Raw genomic sequence first — 12,850 nt, forward strand, 5'->3', positions numbered from 1 at the left:
TTGTTAGGGTGTTCTTGGTTACTCTGTTCTAGAGTATTAACAAATATACAAACTGTACAATATAACTGAAGGCTTTAAACAATAAATTTAACTTTTGTAAGTTTGATATTGTTTAACAGATAATTCACTGAATGTCTCAAATAAAAGGTCTAATCAACTGTACATATAAAACATATTTTTGACAGAAGCAGTTAATTCAGGGAAGTTTTTTCCTTTACTACAAATTATATCTCATTTAATTGTAGAAAAAAGCGAAATGCCAAATAAAGTGTGACAAATTGATTAACAACTTACCTAAGTTTGGATTGGTGTAGTCCCAGCTCTCAGAATCATTTCTTATCACATTCAATCTTGTTTGCTGTAAAATAGATTGTTCTGATCGCATGTTGTTTTTTCAAACATTTTAATTTAAAGTTTTGCAAACATAATTTTCCTTTTCATTATACCTGTAGCTTACAACTAAAAACTGTATTGAAAACATTGATGTGGCACATTTTAAAATATCTTGAAAGCACATCACAATTCTGAATATTTTTCACTTCTACATGAACTCACATTAGCAAACTCAATTTTCAGTGTACAGCAGCCTGAGTATATATCTGCTCCATTCAGTCCTGTTTTGGCTCTGGTAGCACAGTCAACATTCTCATACTCTACCATAGCCTGTACTCCATTCTTCTTAAATATTACTATCCTTAAAACCTGGCCATATGATGAACAGATGGTATGCATCACATCCTACAACACATGTTAAAATACATCACTATAGAGCACAAATAATTAAACAAATACATGAATAAACTGTTATCACAAATAAATGTTGAGACAATCAGAGATGGATGCTTCTTTTATACATGTATATATGCAATTTATAATATAAATACTATTTGACACAGTGAAAATGGACAGATTTCTCAGGTATAGCTTATTGATTGCATATATGGAACTGTGACAAAGTAATGTTTCCGTAACCTAAAATTTCAGTCAATAAACCATGACTGCAGGGAAAATCTTAACATGATATTTGAATTCACAAGTCAATGGTATGCGACTGCAGGAGCAAATGCGTAAAACAGATATAGAATTGTGGTATGGTGATGCTAATGCAACTGCATATCTAATATGATGGACCTAGCATAAGTGGTTTATATAAAACTGACCTAATCAGGAAACCTTGAGGAAATCTGAATGTGAATTTTGAAAGTCACTATATTGTAAATGTGAGGTATATGCATAAAATGCATAAAGAACTGTGCTATAGTGATGCTAATGTGAACTGCATACCAAATATGATTGACCTAGCGTAAGTAATTCATATCAAACTGATTTCATCTGAAATGGATATACATGTATTCAAATTCATATGGATGCCACATTAGAATAAAAAAGGAGACTCTTTATTCCAAAATATGTTCAATTACTACTCTATTTTATTTAGTATTTAGTAGTAAATACAGCATTTTTGAATATCAACTAATTATTTCTAATGCTGGTAATTGGATGATATTGTCATTTTTTAAAATATGTCCTGAACTAGCTTTCAGTTACTGCAAGCCTTCTTTATTTGGATATCTCTTTTTTTCTATATGTTGTATGTTGAGGTATTCCGTCATTCAGAATTGAATGTATTACTGAGTAAATTTTATGGTGTTTATTTGTTGTTTCTTTTCTTTTTTTACCTTACAGTAAAGGGTAACATTAAAGGGAGGATGGTTCAGGCCTTATAAAACTCGTTTAACCCCACCACATACACGTGCCTGTCCACAGTCAGATGTTGGTCATTAAAGAGTCTTTGTGTTCTTATCTGACTTTTCTACATTTCTGTTCCTTAAAGATTCGATGTCTTACCAGATTGACTACCCACCAAACATTACACCTTCCAATCATTACAAAGTACAAACATTACACCTTCCAATCATTATAAATTATAAACATTACACCTTCCAATCATTATAAAGTAACTCCTTTGATATTTATCTAAGTGGTGAAGTCACAGATTTCATTAGTCTCTTTTACAATGTTAAAACACATCACTATCCTGAAGAGTGTTTAAATTACATGTACTAAAGTTTTTATTCAAGTTGAGATGCCCATTTCTGGAGAGGTAAGATTCATTTAATCACTCTACCATAAGTTGATTTGTTTGATAATGATTTTTTTCTAATCATAGCACACTTCAACATATAATGACTTAGCTCTTGTATCTATTCTGTGGCTAAAATTTTTCATAACACATTTTATTTTGAGTTTAAATCTATTTTTAATTTAATAAAATGCTCTTAAGATATGTCCTATATTTGAGATACAAAAAAAAGGCCACTTAAAGTTAAAGTTAATTAAAGTTAAAGTTAATTTAAAGTTAAAGTTGAAGTTAAAGTTAATTTAAAGTTAAATTAAAGTTAATTTAAATTTAAATTTAACTTAAAGTTAATTTGTAGATTCTTATCCCCCCCTGCCCCAATTTCTTTATTTTTTTTTATACTGTGGTTAAAATTTCCAGATTTCTTTTATGTTCATATCAAGTCATGACTGTACTTATACACAATACAAACACTTCTGGTCAAAAAACAAGTAATTTGGTGTATGTTTACAGAATATCTTCATATTTTTCAGTAGATCTCGGGCTGATTTTCATTGTTAGTCATATTATAAGGGGAATTAAAGAAATAAAACCTTGGTATGGCACAAACATAACCAAAAGTACACATTTCCAGTTCTTCAACGAATTCGTCAGTGGGCACAAGATTTCACAAATCTTGCAAAAATAATAAAATAATTCTCCCACCCATCCCAATTAAAGTTGCTTGTGGATGAGAACCTACAAATTAAATTGATGTGGCTTATACTTGCGTAGGTACGGCTACATTGATTTTGTTACCCTTTTCTCTGCAGCCGAATGTCATCTGTTTCCCCTAGCGACTTTTCCCAAGATGTTAAAAAATATTTTCCCGAAGGGAAGAAAATTCTCAATTGTCAGGCATAATTTTTGAAAACCTGGTAAAGAAGCCAGTGATGTTCCCTGAGACATGATTTCTTGGCATAGTACTTTGTTCACTTCTGGGGAACGTTTTTTTGGTGAGTCATTACCTAATGAATATTGGGGGTAAGTATTTGTCATTTCAGTATCGGTTTTCAGTTCCGCATCGGCATATGACGCGTTTGTCCCCATAAAAATATTTTCCCAATGTGTTGAAAATACTGCAACAATTTTCCAAAAATAAAGGGTTGGGCTGATTTTAAAACAGGAACAAAACCACTGGGCTATAATAAATGTTTTTATTTTCCACTAAACTAATTTTTTTTCTACATTTTATTTCTTTTGTATCTTCCAATATTTTTTTGCCCCTCCATTGTTTGTTGAGGCACAATTTATTGCTTTGTGATATAAAGTTCAAGTTTTAAATTTTCAAAAAATAATTCATGAAGCATGTTTTTGGTGATTTTTCATTGCCTTAATATGATTCTGTCAATTTCAGATGTTTGTCCACTATTTCCAAGTTGTCTGTTGCACTTGCAGCATGATACTTGGCAAGTAATAAATGATTTTATTCTAATGTAAATATTGTTCATTAATGTGTATTTGTGATGTTATTTAGACTTGACAGTTTAATTTGAAGGAGTGTCATCATTCTGTTACTGTGAATTTTCTTACTTTTGTTGTCAGGGTCTTTCAGAGCTTACTTGAATGTGCCAGTGTTCTCCGCATAGTTTTTAAATAGCACAGTGCCTACTGACACAGCTCTTATGGCCTTCCTCCAAAATTATAGCACAGTGCCCACAGTGCATTATACCTAAAATCAATTATTGCCAGAAGTGCTTGTGGGCATTCTAACTAAAATTAATTACTGCTAGCAGTGCTAAGAAATCATACCACTGCGAAGTGCTATAATAGCCTAGGGAAAACACTGGGTGTATTTTACACTTATTGATGACCTTTGGGTGATCTTTGTATTTGCTATTTTTATAGGGGTTAGACAATGGTGTAATTTTGTTTCACCATATCTGGTCTGAAACATTTTACCCATATCAAACACTTATCACTGAGCTAACCTTGACCTCTACTTGGAATTCTCTACCATTTTGGTTGAGAGATTTCTTGGATAGTTTGTGTATATTGTAATACTCTCCTACATAGATACATGATAAAGTGAATATTACAGAAAAAATCTGTCCCTTGTGCTTATATAGAATTTCTCAGGATGATACAGCATGAACCCTAAATGCTGATAATGACTGAGGGTTATACAGTATGTATCATTTTCTCTGAATAATGATCTACTTACAACTGTTATAGGATACTGAGGGTTCAGTACCGTGAATAATAAGATGTGGTTTGGTGGTCTGTTAGGGTCTCCCTCCATCCTAAAGTAAAAATATTATATAATCATCTACTATTTAAGTTGCTTTAGATAATTATAAAAACATTTTAATTATACCTAAATTTTGTTACAAGACAAAAATAAAATAGATAAAGAGTTTTATGTAAGAAGTTTGATGTATCATAAAATTTACAAATCAAATATTTGTCAACTATGATTTCCTGATATGGTATAACTGATTATCCCCTAAAATTTATACAGTAAGCAAAGATCTGAACAGCACAACATACATATTAGAAATTATAAATCTATCACATCATGTCATTAGCACAACACAACCACTTTAGAGAGAAGATTTCTGTATATAATGCAAAGCTGGATCCACATAAGCTAGGAACAGAATAATGTGAGAAGCACACTGAAAGCATTATCACACCATTCATAAGGCTTTTAATAGAAGACTGGTAATTTCTTTTATAGTATGCAGCTAAGATGAGAAGGTGAACATAAAACATAAAGGACTTTCATGTAAATTGTGATGTAGAGAATTTTAAACCATTATTACTATATACACATAGTAAAACAGGGAATAAAATATTAATAGTTTTTTTTATTCATCAGACCCATCATATCTAGGAGTAGAAAATTGTAAGGAGGAGCAAAATAATCAGTAAAGTTGATTGTCCATCAAACAATTTGTGTTTGAAATGTTTGCTTCTTCACCACAAATCAGAAATTTGTATATAGTATGAATACTAACAATCATCTATTCAATTGATAGGCCAATAGAATGCTGAAAGACTTTAACAGGTTTACATTTTTTCTATCCTGACTACCTCTCTATTTCAGAATTTAATTATTTCCAGTAAAAGTTAAGTTTGGTTGTTTCACATTACCTTAGAAGGTCCACCACCAAATTCTTGTGGGCTAGATCTACGTTAAATTTCTAAAATTAAACCTATGAGAACAGGACTGAAACATTTTGAAGTTAGATACAGAAAGAAATATAAAATTGAGCTACTAGGTAAATTGACAAGATACAGTGATTTTGTTACTTCATTTTTAAAGCATCCTCCTCCCTTTTTATTGGGAAAATTTACATCATATTGGGAAAAAAATATGCAGACAATGTCGACAGTGCCAAAAAAAATAACAGCCATATACATAGACATAAAATGTATATGCATGTTAAATTGATTCATTGTGTCAAACATCAAGGAGAACAAGTGAGTTTGATGTTTGTTTTAATTCACTTAGGAGTACAGTGTCACTTTGTCAACTATTTAGATTCATTTTTCTGTCTTGAAGTCCCTTAAACCCAAGGTCTCTTCTTGTTAACTCTTCACTTCTATGACAAATTCTCATGATTGAATCAAGGTGTGTTTGTGTAAGCCGGTTTCTTCTAGCAGTTAGACAATTACAAGACAAACACAATTTACTTTGGAAATTTTGAGTAAAAAGGTTGGAAAAGTCATAATAATTGAGTTTGACATGTATCTGATTCATGTAGTCAGGTACCCCTGGCTGGAACACAGTTAATAAAAACATTAAAATGAAACATGAGTAAACTGAGATTCTTAAATCTTTTAAACTGCTGCTACAAGTCAAATGATTGACAAGCAGACCAGAATACCTCAACATAAAAAGCTGCATTTTGAAACTTTTCAACTGGACTTTTTATTGCAGAGTATCCATAAGGGGTGGTTTATTTACTGTAAGTTTCTTCTTTTTTGATGGAGGAGTTTCAATAGGGTCATCTGATTCACAAATGTCAACACTGGACTGATTGGAGCCAAGACGTAAATACGTTTAGAATAATGCCATCAAAAATTTCCTGTATGATCTTCTTTGTGTCATTTTTATCACTACTAGTAGATGGGGTTGTTCAGAACAGGTCCTTAATGGTTCTAGAACCTTCTGGGTCATGTTTAGTTAACTTTTTGGTGTAGTATTTGCTGTTGTGAGACATGATTCCGTACCCACGCCGACTTTGGACCAAAAAATATATGATGTCTGAATCACTTGAGCCTTTCAGGAAATGAAAATTAACTGAATAGAAATCTACGCAGTGGCTTTCCAAAAGTAAACAATCAGTTTTACCAGTTTAACGTTGGAAATTTTTAATAATTTTGGGAATTAACACACAGAATTGGGAAACTATCTCTGGGGGAAACAGCCAAAATTTGGACGTAAATTAAGGCTAACAAAATCACTGAGATATGTGCCATTAACACAACATTAAGTAATGTGCACGCAAGTATCTTACCCATGCAAATAATTGCACAACGAAAAATGAAATTCAAGATATCTCCATATAATACTGAATTTACATTTGGTCTTTTACATAATCTTAAAATTAAGTTAGATAAATGAAATACATTGGTACTGTAAATTTAGGAATCATATGCCTATTATGCTACATACTAAAGAGTTGATTTCAAATGTGACTAATGAAGTTTTGTTGTAAGTTACATGATAAAATGCTCAATTTTTAATTATTGTTTTTACAACCAATAGTAATATTGACATTTTCTAGATTTACAGTACAAAGGAATAACTGTCAGGGCTTTTTTCTAGATGTTTCTAAAGTATGAATCAAATGCATAGATTTGCACATGTATTGAACAGATTACTTTTTCATTCAAAATTCTAATTTAAACAATATTTGATTCTAAAGAAATACATCTTGACAGCACCAAGAAAAAGCCCTAACTGATATTTAATCATGCCCTAAAGCTAATACTGGTGCTACAATTTACATGTAATTTGGATCATTGTACCCAGGTGGTGGTCGTTGTATACGTTGACTTGTTGAGTAGTTGAAGAATGCTGCCTGTTGTCCAACATAGATTGGATTGTTCTGAAAGTATATAAGGTTACAAGTACATGTCAGCAGATATAATTAAATTGCTTCTGACAGGGGCATTATCATGATAATTGACTGCACATAGGATAGTGATACTGCATTGAAATGTTGACAATACTTCAAGCAGTAAGCCCATTGGCAGCCAATTTATCAGTAATGCCATGTACATAAGCAACTATAATGATTATTTCATTAAAGAACCTACAGCAGGCATTACTGTGTGACACAAATTATGAATACCACATGACAATATTTAAACCGATAGGAATAGCTCATTCTTCTCTGATTAGTAATAACTATACATTGGGAAGAAAGAATTGGAAAACAAGCACTTTATGACATAAATTTTGACCCACTTTTAAGTTAAATCAATTCTACTTTGAAATGTTGTAATGTAGAAATGAACACAACAGTATACAACAACTGGGAATCATTAAAGATATCCTAGATTGCCCTTAAAATGGCTTACAAAGGTCAAGACCAAAAATCCACAATTTTTTCAAAGTTTCATAGTGCTTCCATAAAGTAAAACCAGTAAGAATAGAAAAAAAATCAGTAAAAACTGATCGGCTTATAAAGTGCAATACATGATTAGCATATGAATTGAGCACTCTATGATAAACATGATTCTCACATACATACGATAATCATATGTCACATTTGGCTGTGCAGACAGATTATAAGACAAAGTATTTCTTCATATGATTTTTACTAAAAATTGATTGTTATTCACTGACTTTCTATTTATTATAAAAGGACCATTTCAAGTGTTTTATAAGTAACATCCTATCGTAATGGCACCTTTGCAAGTTGGTTGATTTTCTAGGAGTTGATTCAAACCTTATAACACTGAATGACTCACCAGTGAATAATTCACACAGTTCTTTGCACCAGCTATATCCTAAAAGAGTAATATAAAAATCAATAAGCACACTCCACACATTGTATCACTGTATTGACATAATATAATTTTGTCCTGTAGAAACAAGTGCTTTTTAAATACATAAAAAAGTAACATAAATGAAGTTTTACACAAGTAAATTTTTGTATTTTTGTTGGTTGAAACCACTCCAACATACATGTATTCATTATCATCAGATGTAGACCCAGAAAACATCTTTCTACATCATCATGATTCTATATGGGACAATATGAGGTTATGCTGGTCATTAAACCTATGATTATTAAGACAACTAATTCCTATTAGTTTTTTAATGGATAATCTATAAAACCGGACATGACTTTACGAAGTCAAAAATAAACAAAATTGAAAGTAAATATAATGCAGTGTTCTACAATGTAGGCTTTTTCAAAATTTTAAGTTTCCATGGGAAAACTCTAATTGAAGATTAACTTTCCCACACCTTACGTTTGCTTTAAAAAAAAATTTACAAATCTTAAAAAAAAAAAATCAAATTTTCTATTTGTCAAAGAGAATGTGGGATATAATAATCAACCTTCCCACACCAAAATTGTACTTGTCTCGTGTGACGGGAAAGTGGAATCCTAGAACACTGATTAGGGAAAAAAATTAAGCAAAATTGACAGTAATTGATTTGAGAAAGTGGAATTTTGTTTTATAGTGAAAGAAAACCATGTCTAATTAAACATTTAAGGAGACTGAAATTGTTACAGTAGATTAGTGTACAAAATGTACACAAATGCAAAGAGAAAATTAAAAACTCAAAAGATTTAGTCATATGAACTTAAAGTCCTGACACAGAAACAATGATTCCATTTACATTTATCAGATTCTTGATTGTTTATACATTTCTTTATTACTCATATACTTTTCCTTGCATCATGGTAAAATCTGTCTTGTTTAGAAAAAGTAGTATAACAAAAACACATTGGATATAGAACTGTTCAATCTGTACCTAGCAGTGGTCAACTCTCCCTACATCATTAGTAGTAATATAAGACAAGATAATGAATCAGTTTAAGGCAACAAGTTTAAACTGAACAAGAAGTAATTAATTCCACTCACTTCAAATTCTATCAGCGCCTGATGTCTCTTCCCCATCATCATGATATAACTGAAAAGTCACAAGTAACATGGATTTTGAAACAACATACAGGCACTTAACTCAAGTAAAACCCGATTTATAACTTAATAATAAGTAATAAGCTTCAACTTGACATTTATACCATAAACAGATTTATCAAACTGATTGAAGATCATAATGTAGTAAACAAGTTACATACATATACATAAATCCAAAACGCCAAGTTATGATCATAGTTTAACTAACCAGTGATTTTCCAACCCATACTTTGGGTATGAATTTCTGCCCTATTCCGAACCAGAAATATGTTCCAAATTTCATAAAATTCAGCAGTGAAATTCACAATTATTTATATGGGTTTAAATATTGTCACAAGATTTGTACACGATTAAAATGGAGATTGGTAGGATGTACAAGACCTCTATCCACTGTATCAACTTTGTCATCAAGAGGTCACCTCAAGACTTCAATACAATGGAAAATATAATGGGACTCATCAATGGTTTTAAATAGAAATTATATTTAAATACTGCATAAAAGTCCCTGGCCTCATGTATGTAGATTATTTCAGCAAGTCAAAAATTTCACCCCCCCTCCTTCAAATTGTGGGAAAATTACTTCAGGAAGTCAATTTTCATTAGAGTTATTTCCTAGTTTTGGAGGACAAAATCCCCTTTGCCAATCAATCAACATCATCAACAAGCAACAATCAAACAAAACACATCACAAATGTAAAGTTTTGATAAAAAATGTTTAAGTTAACTGCAAACTTTTTATGGGTCATCAGTATAAAAAGTTGTTGAGTATTTCTAAGGGTCTCATTAAGTGACTGACATAATGTTCTCAAGTTTTAATTGTAAGTTTATGGCACTTACTTGACAGCTCCGAAATGCTGAACAGCCTGCATGAGATCAGCTTCTGTAGCATACTCCGACAAACCCCTTACATGAACTACTGGAGATGGTTGAGTATTGTGTCTGTCTTCCTGTGAAATATTTTGGTTATTTTAAAAATGTATATAAATTGTAAAGAGGGTCTTCAAATTTCCCAACAATGTTAGAACTAAAATTTCAAAGTTTTAGGTTATTCCCTCCTGGACTGAAACTTGCACTGCTGTGAGCCTGTGACATCTTCAGGAAATTCACATGCACTAAGTCCAATACCCTAAACCACACGACCAGCTAAGCTGTGAAAAAATATGAACTTACATGTAGCTGGTGGTTCCTCCTCATATGTTTAATCTAGGGATGTAACTTAGTACATCATCAGTGATTTTTCTAGCGCTCATCATTTTCACCAATGACGAAAGACTTTTCAGAATGACGAAAATAATCGAGTCTTATTTCGTCACCTGAAATCTTTGAAAGTACAAAAAAACATTAAGAGCTGTAAACCCAACATTGGTTCAAGTGGCAAAAGTGACAATTCAATTACCCCAACTTAATTACAACTCTCAACAGGTGCCAAAATTTTGTGTAAACAATCACCTAATTCGCCAATTACACTAATCAGGCACCGCACACAGAGTTAATGTCGATCTCTGACCACTTAAGCATGAAAGTTCAAATGCTGGTAACAATTGCTGCTTTGAAAATTCCTTTACTTCTCATTTAACTTTGTCTCAAAATGACATAAAAAGTAATTTATCATTTATTTTTGTACATTAAACTTGAGTGTAAACCAAATGTGGGTCATTTTGTCACTACCCCAGTGTCACTACATTTTGTAGTTGCATGTCAGCAATATTTACGATCTTGAAGATATCATTTATGCTATCAATGAATTCCTCAGAGAAAATTACTAAATATAACTGCAAAATAATGACATAAATTTGTCATTAACTCGGTCTGGTTCCCAAAAGCACAGTTGAAAATTGTGCTAAAAAAGAGAATCTCATAAGGCAACAAAAGGGAAATACCTATTCGAAAATATTTATATCTGTCCAATGTAGCACTGGTGCATGTTAAGGCCCTTCTATATCTACACTGTGCTACATGTAGATGTATTTTTGTGTTTCTACAAAGGGTGGCAATGCAGAAAACAGCATTTTTTACATGAAATACATGTACATTTAAAACTATGCCAGGGATGTACACTTGTATGTCCCTGATCAATGTATAAGAGTGTACAGGGATTTCTATTTTTGACGATTCTTAAAAGCTGGGGAGTTTCTTTTTCAATAAATCTCAGGCATGCTATTTGGATTCTCTGGAAAACATGCTTGCATGACAGTGGAAAAAATTATGTGTTTTATTTCATATGCAATGTACAAGTACATTTAAGTTTTATTTGATGTCTTTACAAAGTGCTGTAAATAACAGATGATTCTGAAATATCTTATGTCAGATGCAAATACTACCGTACTTTAAAAAAATATACCATTAAAATGCTCCTCATTTTCTCACATCAAAGTGACTAAAGCTTTCAAAATCCAGGAAAAAACCCTGCATCATGATCATGTATGATAGTATTGGACAGCTCATCAAGGTGTTGTTACAATGTACATGAATGAAGGATAGAAGATCAAATTAACCATACATGTACCTTCTGCATTTACAGAAGAGCATGAATTGAAATAAATTTACATTTAACAACCAGGGATGGGGTAAGCATAATCAGTAATCATTGTAAATTATGACTGCAGGTAATCAATTACTGGTTAAAATTAGTGGTGTAATCATGAGTATTTTTTTATTATATTTTTAATTTCAAAGAAAAATAGATTTTTAGGGATCAGCATTTTCTTTTTTTACATTATTTATCGAATCTAACATTTAAATTGATTTTAGGCACTGAAAATTGAAATTAATTTTAATACATTTTTCCTTGTTTATAACAACTGTTTCATCCTTCTTTTCTTTTTCAAACAGCATTTTTTAGTACAAAAGGTGTGGTCATGCAAGAAGTGAAAAAACGAAGAAAAAAATACTATTGTAGATATGTCAGAAGATATGGCATTCATTTGAACACAAGTGATTTCAGAACACTCAGTAACTTCCAGATGGTTGAGTAGTGACCTGTGTGACAGGCATGATGTAGCTCACAATACTAAATTAGTATCTTTTTTGTCACAACCTTTTTCTCTGAACGCTGGGAAAGAAATGCAAGCTTAATAATTTGTCACATTCAGGACTGTGTCTAGACTCCTGTCTGTTTACTGGATAATCCCTTTTAGGATTTGGTGCTGGAGATGTTTTTTTTGTTTTGACCACCACTGAATCCCTTAAAATGCCCTATATGTAGTATTCAGGAAAATTTTACAACTCGACCTCTAGCCCGAAGCCTGGGGCTAGTAAAATCAGCCTCAGGCTAGTACAGTTTAAATGTCTGTAGCCCGACCGGGCTAGTCAGATTCGAGTTGTGAAGGTGTAAGATTAAAGTGTTTCAATGACCTACAGTACGTTGTTGTGTTTACATTCTGTCCGAAATATAATTACAAAGTTACGACAATGTCACTATTGTAAATTTTTGTCATTATTTACTTTCGCGACCTTTTGTCCTTTTGTGTCACATCATTCCAAGTTAAACCTAACGATATCTGAAAACTGGTCGTTAATTAAAAACAGCAATATGCCGCAACGTTTATTTTATGTTAGAATTACTATAAAAAACGATGATTAAAAGTAAAACTAAATAAAAACTAATTGATTTATATAATA

General features: G+C 31.8%; 1 protein-coding gene across 5 annotated transcripts in view; it reads right to left on the reverse strand.

Annotated features, from left to right (window-relative positions):
* Nucleotides 1-12,850, reverse strand: part of LOC148605569 (heterogeneous nuclear ribonucleoprotein L-like) — a 31,713-nt gene that overhangs the window by 14,479 nt on the left and 4,384 nt on the right. For 3 of the 5 annotated variants that reach the window (XM_088550306.1, XM_088550303.1, XM_088550304.1), the window contains exons 2-8: nucleotides 10,067-10,176; nucleotides 9,173-9,221; nucleotides 8,048-8,086; nucleotides 7,079-7,179; nucleotides 4,284-4,362; nucleotides 556-738; nucleotides 295-358 (exon numbers count right to left, since the gene is read on the reverse strand). In XM_088550306.1, coding sequence (XP_088406432.1) covers nucleotides 295-358; nucleotides 556-738; nucleotides 4,284-4,362; nucleotides 7,079-7,179; nucleotides 8,048-8,086; nucleotides 9,173-9,221; nucleotides 10,067-10,176 — 625 coding nt within the window. The remainder of the gene's footprint in view (nucleotides 1-294; nucleotides 359-555; nucleotides 739-4,283; nucleotides 4,363-7,078; nucleotides 7,180-8,047; nucleotides 8,087-9,172; nucleotides 9,222-10,066; nucleotides 10,177-12,850) is intronic. The other 2 variants (XM_088550305.1, XM_088550307.1) reach the window with 1 other exon arrangement.

The sequence above is a fragment of the Perna viridis genome, chromosome 10 (genome assembly GCF_037379345.1).
Source record: "Perna viridis isolate PV_CMFRI_1.1 ecotype Kerala chromosome 10, ASM3737934v1, whole genome shotgun sequence".
Classification (NCBI taxonomy): domain Eukaryota; kingdom Metazoa; phylum Mollusca; class Bivalvia; order Mytilida; family Mytilidae; genus Perna; species Perna viridis.